The following is a 10,715-nucleotide window of genomic DNA, read 5'->3' on the forward strand; positions in this document are numbered from 1 at the left end:
GACATTGAAGAGGCATTGGAAATGTGAAGTGACTAATCTGCTGTGAGGAATGTGTGCTGTACTCTGCTCCATGTTTGTGACTGTATTTTATTTTATTTACATTATTTTCCTTTATTTATTTATTTATTTCAACTAAATTAGTATTTTCATTGTAAATCTTTGTCCTTCTTGAATTTATGTTTTAACTTATAATTTAGCCATTTATTTATTTTCAAGTGATATTTGTATTATTTATTGTTATTTTATATACTGCCATATGTTCAGGTTGGGGTAAGGGTCATTTATGTATGTAAATTGTGTTAAATGTATAGAAACCAATAAATATATGTTTTAACTGGCACTGTGAGTATTTACAGCAGGAGGACGGTGTATGTGGCTCAAAATAAACAACAGTGGCCAGGTCCGTGCTACCCAGTGTGCCTCATTGATGTGTTTTTAATAGTATGACAACAGGGGATGTCAAGATGTAATCAGGGTTGCTGCCACTGTAGAATAACATTACATATATAATGATAATGGTGCCTGTTTATGCGCCTAGCTGAACCGTATTTGTTGTGCATTCTTACAGTCCCATCATAAAGCTCATAAAAGCTCTAAGGTCTCAATCAAAATATACTTTTAAAGAATTATTTTGCAGAATTTGAGTAATTATTGTTACAAAATATCATAATCGACCGTAGACCATTAACATTTATTTAAATTAGAAAATGTGTTTTTCATTTGCTTTTCCCAAAAAAAATCTGGTTAGAAAAATGGTGCAAAATGAAAATAATCGCTGCACCCTTTCAATGAGCTCCGTCAGTCGAGTTAAATAAATGTCCCCCAAGCCATCATTAGATTTTCTGCAGCAGGAATAGTGGAGGAAGAAAGTGAGGTTTTAGGCCAGTAAGATAAATCAAGAGTGGAAAATTCTAAACTTCATCTTGCACCTGAAACTTGATTTATTAAGGAATTGATATTCTTCAGATTTAGTGCTTTGCCCTTGAAGGAGTCGGCAGTATGCACCATGACCTATGAGCATGGAGCTGTCACTCGGTAACTGGTAACAGAGTGTAGGGTTTCACTGTGTGACAAAGTCCACCAAAGCTGCGTGTGCTCGCATGTCATGATTTCTGACTAGCTGACAGCTCACCTTCTTGTAGCTTTGTCATTCAATCTCTCCACATGTAACTCCAGTTCCTTGTCATATGCCACTTGACAAACATGGCAGTATTTCATCTCACTACCTCAAGAGCTGAAAGGTGTTCAAGGAACAGGGGGGCTGAAGACAAGGCCCCTTTGTGAGGTAAAGAAATGACAAGTTAGATATTTAAACTGTGAGGAACAGAGCCTTAAATGCTTCGGAACCATATCTCTTTGTGGCAAGTATGAGTGGAAACATGGGGTTATGACATAATAAAAGGAGATTATATTTAATTTCTCCTTTAATCTTTCCCATCAGTGACTTGAAATAACGTTACAAGAGATTATATCAGGATTCATTTTTATCTTTCACCAATATATGAGAGTACACAGCTTGTTGCTTCGTATCACTGTTTCCCAGCTTTGGCTCCTGACTCCTAAAATGAAGAAATGATTACTCGTGACCTCTCATCAAAGGTTCTGGTTTCAATGTGGATATGAGCTGGGTGCAGTTTTCCTTCTTAGGCTGTTTCATCTGAAGGATGTTTAGAGACCTTAAGCGGTCAAGGTATACAGTCTAAGACAAATAAAAGTGAAATTAGAAAAATTAGTCTGCATTAGAAAAACCTAATTTTGTTAACATAACACTGTTCAACATCTCCATAATTTCAAAGCGTTTCAATCTGTTCAGTGTCACCGCACTGTCAGAGGTTTTCACTTGTTTTAGGAACAGAAGAGATTCAAGTTATAATCCTTCAGAGTTACAAGAAATCAAACCCTGTTTTTGATGCTTTCAATGGACTATATACATATATTTTAGCAATAGCCAACACTGTACTCACACTCTGTAATTATTCTGCTAGTTTTCATTGTAAGCGACGGAGTCCATCATTCTCTACCTGGATTTAAATGTGCACATGGGATTCACAGTAAATAATAAATGTAACTGCAAGTGTTACTGTTGGTAATCGTACTGATTTCAGCCTCGCTGTTTACTGTTAACTCTCCTAACACATTATCAGAGGTGCATGTTACTGCTAATGCAAAATTAATATTTCCTGCAGCCGCTGGTTCACAATAAAGGTGTCCAACGGTAGAAACACAGTGTTACTACTAGTGTCACCAAATCAGTTAGGACTGACCAATGACTTGGTAAAAAGGAGATTTTAGTAATTCACTTACTGTATGTCAGCCAACGACTGCACTGTTCCATTTTAATTGGGTAATGGATGCTATTTGGCAATGTGACGCATACATTGTTACAAGGTAACTGACCCCTTTAACAGGTGAGTAGTAGTTGTAGTAGTTGTAGTAGTAACAGTAGTAACAGTAGTCATCTCCAGTTGTGCATGAACCAACGCACAGAAACAGCACCACATCCTGACGCAGACTGAGCCCGGTTCTTACAGCTGTTTCTCCTGATCAAGCTGGCCCATCAGCGCTGCACTATATATACCTTCATCCTGGGTTACACACATAAGGGAGGAGGAGGAGGGGAGGACTTAAACGGCACAGGAAGATGGACAAGGGTTAGCAACTCTGGGACACTTTGATTAAACACCAGCTTGGGTGGGCTCGATGGCAGAGTCGGGACCCTGTGAAAATTCTCCCTCCCCTGGCTATTGTGAACTCTCTCCACTGGCAGAGCTGTTAAGCCGGCAACTGGGTACCAAACAGCTCTGTGTCACATGAGAGGCCTGGCTGCAGTCACAGTGGCCCGGGATACTATTCTTAGCTGCAGGAATGTACACAGTGGCCTCATGGCGAGCTCCACAGCGCCTAACTGGAAAGCCTCACCGTTTCTCTGTGTCGCGTTCCTTTTTTTCTCTCTGACTACACTTTTCACTTTCCCTCTGGATAATGTTTTGGTCCTCTTTTGATCGGGACTGATACTTTTTCTCACGAGACCGACCAGACATTTTGGATATTATTGATTTTCTGAGGGCAGGAGGTAAGGATTCACTCAGTCACAGATGTTGCTGATGAACTGCCAACAGGTTCAACACGTTTCTCTCAAACTCATCAGTTTGACTCAAATATGATATTTAAATGCTTCAGTGTTTTTGTTCAGCATTGGCCTCAGTATCTGCTTCAGTTGTATCCTCTTCTAACTGAGTTTGATTATGAATCAGAGCATTCATGTTTAAGGAACCCGGAAATTGCCAATATAATCCAGCGATGCCAGATTTACAAAAACTAAAATAACCATTACTAGAAAGTTTAGCATTGTTATTATATCTATAATCAGGCATTTGTTTACAGTATTAAGAGTATATATATTATATGTCACCGCTAGCACACAAAGCTACAATGGTTGTATGATAAATGGATAAATGTTTAGAAACAGTATTAATCACTGACTAGAAAGTATCCCTAGAAAGTAATTGAATCTAATTTATACTCAAGGGTGCATCAAGTTTTAATTTCTGACGCAATTCATCATAAAGAGTTCTTGGTACTACCAGCAGTCTTGTTTAAGAAAAAACGTTAGTCAAATGCCACTAATATTATACAATAATGATCAGAGGTCCAAATATACCAGACAGGCTGGGCCCCGTAAGTGGGAGTAAATCAGTAGCTGTCCCTTGGTGTGATTATAAGACTTAGTGTTGCTAATAGCCCAATGACATTCCCGGTCTTTTAATAGTAAGATCATCACGAACCCCCCAAATAGATAGAGATAGAGTGGGATATGATGGAGCAAAAACATAAAATATTAAAAAAACAGCAAGAGCAGTGGAGCGAGGGACATTTGGTGTGGATAGAGAGACACACACAGATGGTCAGTTAACACAGTTCTGTTAATGTCAGCGATGATGGGCTGCTTCATAAGGGAGATGTGGCCTGATGCTACATAGATGCGTCAAGATAATTCATAGGGGGTAAAAATAGCAATCTTTGAGTCACATTAAGGACAGCTGCTCTGCAGGGGTTTGGACAGTTTGAGGGTGGGTTGATAAGTGAAAGGGTTTGCTATCATCTGCATGGTTAGTCTGAGGGCAAAGCTGAAAGTCAGATCAAATGTCAAATAATAAAACTGTGATTCCTTCATCCCTTGAAAGCTGAACCTGAGTAGCTAACCTTACCACCACAGTTTCACAAGCAAAGTAGCACTTTGGTAAATTAGTGATTTGGTGGGTATTGGTAGATTGAAGCCTTTTTGTGGCGGCATTACTATCTACTTTTGGACCTTAAAGGAATAGTTTGAAGTTTGAGGAAATACATGGTGACTTTCTGGCAACCTCACGGTGAGACCCCAGGAAGTCACTCTTCCGGGTCAAGATATAACCTACTATTAAACCATAACAGGTTCTTTATTACATTTTGATTTGTAATGTCAGTGTTTACCCATGTATTTATCCACCATCTCTTTCCAATGGACGATAGAACACTATGATCGTAGATTCTCTCTTTTCCTTCTCCACAGAATGGCCGTTAGACCACGAGAAGTTTTCTCTTTCAAAGACTCAGAACTTCCCTCCCACCTACTTGCCCAGCTCAACATCCTTCGTCAGGAGCGTATCCTGACAGACGTCCTGCTCTGCACGGAGAACCAGGAGATCCCGTGCCACAGGAACGTCCTGGTGTCCAGCAGCCCATACTTCCGGGCTATGTTCTGCAGCAACTTTCTGGAGAGCAGTCAGGCCCGAGTGAATCTCAAGGGAATCTCTTCAGATGTCCTCAGTGTCATCGTTGACTATGTCTACACAGGCTGCGTCACTATCACCATGGAGTTTGTGCTCCCCCTCATGCAGGCAGCCTCCATGCTTCACTACGGAGCTCTCTTTGAGGCCTGTTCCTTGTTCCTCCAGGAGCAGCTGAGTCCAGAAAACTGTCTGAGCATGATACGACTCTCTGAGATCCTTCACTGTGAGAGTCTGAGGGAGAGGGCGAAGGAGATGGCTGTGAGGTGTTTCTCTGATGTAGCTGCTACAGAGGACTTCTGTGAGTTGTCTCTTCCTGAGCTCATGTGTTACCTAGAAGATGACCGACTTTGTGCTGAGGAGGAGCAAGTGTTTGAGACCCTCCTGGCGTGGATCCACCACGACCCCTTCTCACGACGTGGTGCCATCCATGATCTCTTCAAGAAAGTCCGTCTTCGCTACATCCATCCTACCTACCTCTTCCAGTTCATCGCCAACGACCCTCTCGTGCAGTCCTCCTCCCTATGCATTGAGATCATCGAGTCAGTGCGCCGCCTCATGTTGACGGTCAGCACCAAGTGTAGCCGAGAACTCAAGCCACTCTGGACCACACCGCGACGTTACACCTGCAGCGAAACACTGGTGGTGGTTGGAGGACGAAAAAACAATGAACAGACCTCACGGGAAGCCTTACTATATGACGAAAGGACTCAACGCTGGCAATGGTTGGCCAAGCTCCCTCTGCGCCTCTACAAAGCTGCATATGTGTGCATTCATAGCATCCTCTATGTGCTCGGTGGGCTCAGCCTCTGCATGACATCAGGTGACAGCTCAGTGAGCGCCACAGTTTACACACTCTCCCTGAAGACCAACCAGTGGCGGACTGCTGAGCCCATGATGGAGCCACGATATGCCCACCAAAGTGTGTCCTATCTGCACTTTATTTTTGTGTTAGGAGGCATCGGCGTTGACAAGAAGATCTCTCAGTCTGTTGAGAGATATAACAGTATGTTTAATCAATGGGAGGCCATGGCGCCGATGCCCACAGCGGTGCTGCATCCAGCTGTTGCGGCCAGTGATCAGAGGATCTACGTTTTCGGAGGGGAAGACTCAATGCAGAATCCAGTCAGGCTGATTCAGGTAGAGTCAGACTTCTCGTTTATAGACATGGCCTTGAACAGAATTCACTGTCAGTATCAACAAATAGAACATTAAGAGTCAGAGCTCAGTATATTACACAGGCAGGCAGAAAACTACAGTCTTTGATGCCGCAATAAACAGATGACTGTTTGTTGTGTCAACAGGTGTATCACATCTCACGCAACTTGTGGTCCAGCCTAGAAACAAGGACGGTGAAAAACGTTTGTGCTCCTGCCGCTGTCATTGAAGACAAGATCTACATCATAGGAGGTGAGCTCAATGAATGGTTGCCCCATTACATAATAAATGTAGTCATTACCATGTTTTCAGTTGGTGTGATTTTTAACTGATTTTTAAGGCATTGTCTGTTAGTTTTCTTTCAATACTGTCTGATTTCTTTGTCTCTGTCCCAGCCCCAAGCCAAATGCTTTCTACTGAAGATGGAACACATTTTCAGGCTATTTAACTTCCTAAAACAGCCAGGCATTTTATGAAGCATTACTCAAACAGGACTAACATAGTAATTGATGTATAGCAGCATAGACCTTTTGATCTTCTCTTTGGATATTTTGATTGTAAGAAAATTGTAAAACATCCCCAGACTTATTCTTTAAAGTGTGCTACTCAAAATCTAATTTTCAGGATACACCAGACGAATGATCGCCTACGACACCAAAGCCAACAAATTTGTGAAGTGTGAAAACCTAAAGGAGCGGCGGATGCATCACAGCGCTACAGTGATCAACAACAAGCTCTTTGTCACCGGTGGACGCATCCTCAACGGCCACGATGTCATCGAGGACTCAGACTGCTTCGAGTGTTACGACCCCAAGACGGACGTTTGGACCTCCAAAGGTTCTTTGCCGTACAAGCTATTCGACCACGGCTCCCTGCCGCTAGTCTGTGTTTCTAACAGACCCAACCCACCGTGACCCAACATCCAACCAGCCACTTGAGAGAATGCTTTACTGCATGTTCTTCACCTCCCCATTGCCATGATTTATTGGCCACTAACCACACAAATGGGGAAACCATTTCAAACTGACTGCACTCCTTCATGCAGCTCAGTCTCTGCCACAACTAAGCAGCACGGTCACAATGTCATCAAGGACTCAGACTGCTTCAAGTGTTAAGACCCCAAGACAGACGTTTGAACCTTGAAGCGTTCTTTAACTTTGCAGCATGTTTGACCAGGCTGACTTACGTGTCAATCGCGTAAATCAAGTGTTCAGCAGATGAGCAGAGGTGTCATTCCTAAGGCACCTGGGGTAGAACTGGACTGAGAACCCATGAGATGACGAGAGGCAGACGGAGCCTACTTACACAACAAACAGCTGTTCAGACACATACGTTATCCAAAGAGCTCTTTCCACAGATGGCTGCGCTTCGTTTGATGGTAGCTAAACGTGTTAATGCTTTAATTTCCCAGACATTTATACACAGCATGTCACTGCCTAGCAGCCGCAGTTGATTTCCCTGTAACAATTAAATACAAAGGGTATAATATGTCTGGATGCTTGTTAATTCTGTGAGCTCTGCTTCTCATGTAGAACTGAAAACGACGGATCAGACAGCTAATATAAATTGCACTTTACAGAAAATACATTCCTCTTTGAGCCACATGCTTCTATCAGAGTGCACTAGTTTATGAATTGTGACAGAATTCAGACAAGCTCCCAATGCAAAGTAGTTTATCATGTTTGCTGAAAAAGCACAATTTTGCTAAACAAAATTTTCTGGGCCAATTTTATTCCAGTTAAGCTGGCTTGATTCATGACTTAAATCATTTTTAATGCAACCCCCCAACAGACTATTGAAGTTTTCACTTGCGACATATGTAGTGTATGTAATATGAATAAGCATAAAAATATGTTTTAGATCAGTCGAAGCACTGTTAACTCAAAGGTTTGTGTATATTTCAGTGGCCGTTTACTTTTAATCTCACTATATACAGTTGCTGGATAAATAAAATGGCTTCACAGGCAGCTGTGTTGATGTGAGGACATGTGACAATGCTGCCTTTGAGGCGAGTGCTTGGCAGGGATACAGTGACCTGCTCAGGGCAACTGTGACTGAAAATGGTGAGGGGGGGGGGGGATTTCAGGGTTTTCAGCCTGTACATCGAGCTCATGTACGCATGTAACTGCAGGTGGTTTTTCACAAGAAAAACATCTTCCTCTGATCTGAAATCAACCCTCTATTCATCTGAGAACAAAAGCTGTAATGTATTAGAGGAAGATGTCAGACAAAGAGAGTGTGGAGCCTCTCTACAGGCCTCTACAGTCACTTCTGTCTTGGCCCTGTAACCCTCTTGACCCTTATGGAGCACACATTCACTGTGGTACTTAGGCCCCTTCCCCTGGTGACAGTTGCCACGGCAACCCTGTTATCACCCCATTGGATCATCCATGGCATGCATCCCTGTAGTGAAGACTGCGTCACTGATCAACTGTGCTGCTGTTACTTACTGCACAATGGACTTTCTTTCTTTCTTAAAAATGTTTTATTTCCTACTTTACAATATGCATATACCTTTAATATTGATCTCCCTGTTCGTGACTTGGTTTTTAAAGAAACGCTGTTATTTATGCATATGTATATGTGGTCATCCTGCAAAAACAATTAGTAATTTATTGCTTTGATTTTCTCTGTAGATGAGAACAACTAATACAATCTGTTTTTGGACAGTGGTACAAATGTTGTTATTGTTTTTCTGAACTGTCTTTGGTCGAACCTGGTGCAGATTTAAATGGTTTTCCATCTGTCTGCAGACTGGTTGAGTCATGTTGCCCGCATACTCAAGGGATCATTGTTGACACGGACACAGAAGCATGTTCGCTGGCTATCAGGTGACACGTTTGTCTCCATTCATCATAAAATACCACTTCAACAAATACACTGCATTATATTTAACTTGGGAGTAATATTATAGGAATTATGATAGAAAGTTAAAACAGTTTGGCTGGCCTGAAACAAATATCCTGCTTTATGTTACATTATGATGGACACGTGTCAACCTCTTGACCCTTCATGCCTCCTCATAAAGAGTGTCAGGAGGAGCTCAACATGTAGGCTAAATATCTAGTTACTAGTTTCCCCCCTGAGAGGCTCAGTGTTTGCATGGTTTGGCCTACTTGTATGCAGCCCTCCGGTGAAGACGACCTCAGGGAAAGAGATGCAGGATCGGATTTCCCTCTTACATTTTAATCCCTGCCCATTAGTGGGGAAACATCTAAACTTGCCCAGGAGCAGTGACCAAAATGGAACTTCAGCGTACTCCACATTAGCAAGCCCAGACTGCCATGGCGTTAAACGGCTCCTTGTTAGCCTGGCCACTCTGAATGCCTCACAATAACCTCCTGTGTATGTGTCTATCTCTGGATTCAATACCGGATGCCTAACAAAATGATTATCATGACTCACAAACTGTGCAGAATGACACATAACACACAGCAGAATGTCTAAACTGAACCAACCTAAAACCTTAAAGTTTAAAAGAGACTGTGACAGTTGGGAGTGACTTGCCATCAGCTGAGTCGAATGTCATATGCTTAACTCAGTTAGCCAGAGCAGCATTTCAGAACAACACCCCGTGAAACCTTTTATTGAGCTGCTGCTAAATACACAGCCTACTCAGACTGTTTATTGACTGTGTGTTTGCTTGCTGTCTCTCCGTAGAAACCAGTGTGTGAGGGTCACCCTTCAGGCAGGTTATTTTCGGTGTCTGTTACTAACCCATCAAGGGATAGCATTTCATTGCAAGCCCACTCTGTCTGTGTGTGCGCGCATACACACTGATGATAATTGTGGTCAGAAGAACTATATGTATATGTAGGAGCAGCATGCATGCTGCCATAAATATCCACCTGTATAAATCCTAAACCTTACCCTACATTACACCACGTGGGTTATTTTTAACAAGCATCTAGGCAATGACATACTGTATTTATATGCACTTTCTTGTTAGCTTAATCTGAATAATCCACCAGGTTTTATCTGTACTACTGTGTACCCTGAGGGTAAAGAAATGTAATGTAACATATTTCAAGACCCTTTAGTTCTTAGACTCAGATCTCAATAACTCTAAAAAAATTACACTGTTTATTTTCTTCTTTGAAATAAATGACAAGTAGTTTTTTCATCTGGGAGGCCTATTCACGGTCTGTAATTTTACCACTCTGTGTTAATGTGATGGACAGGGGGATTACAAAATTTTACAACTATACGGTTAAAAGTGGAGTAGAAATGCTAAGAGATTCTCCAAGTCCTAGTCAGACCAGATACCTATTCAGATACAGTATGACTGTGATTTGAAACTTAGGTGCAAGCTACATTTTATTGAAGGTTTTGTTTGATATTGTTTAGGCAATAATGCAAAAATGTAAAATAAAATAAATTTATGCTTTACAGTGCGTGCGTGTATGTTCTTAACTACTTACCTCATCCAATCCCATCTCAACTACTTTACGCCACTGCTGCAAAGCTAAATGAAATATTCAGCATTTTAGTGAAAATAGGCAAAAGAATCAAGTTAATTTAACATTGGGGAATAACACCAATGGATAAAACAACACATTTTTTAAATTGTTAAATAAAAATAATGATATGATTAAGTTGCAGTATTGCACCTGTAAGTAAAGGTCTCCAAGTTACTCATGAAAAATGTGTTTGAATTGAATTCACTCTCACCATTTTTAAACAGATTCCTATTGCAGAGGGTCAATTACAAAGACAGTTTTTGAATGTCAACACTCAATCAGCATAATTGGATGCACCAATTCTGAATATGGAAATACCTTAAAATGCCTG

General features: G+C 41.5%; 1 protein-coding gene across 1 annotated transcript; it reads left to right on the forward strand.

The window, feature by feature from the left end:
• Nucleotides 1-4,550: 4,550 nt before the first annotated feature.
• On the forward strand, nucleotides 4,551-6,838 carry klhl38a (kelch-like family member 38a). Its single transcript, XM_054606663.1, has 3 exons — nucleotides 4,551-5,906; nucleotides 6,071-6,176; nucleotides 6,549-6,838. The coding sequence occupies exons 1-3, from the start codon at nucleotides 4,551-4,553 to the stop codon at nucleotides 6,836-6,838; spliced, it is 1,752 nt and encodes a 583-aa protein (XP_054462638.1).
• Nucleotides 6,839-10,715: the final 3,877 nt, after the last annotated feature.

This window comes from Anoplopoma fimbria, chromosome 10 (genome assembly GCF_027596085.1).
Source record: "Anoplopoma fimbria isolate UVic2021 breed Golden Eagle Sablefish chromosome 10, Afim_UVic_2022, whole genome shotgun sequence".
Lineage (NCBI taxonomy): Eukaryota > Metazoa > Chordata > Actinopteri > Perciformes > Anoplopomatidae > Anoplopoma > Anoplopoma fimbria.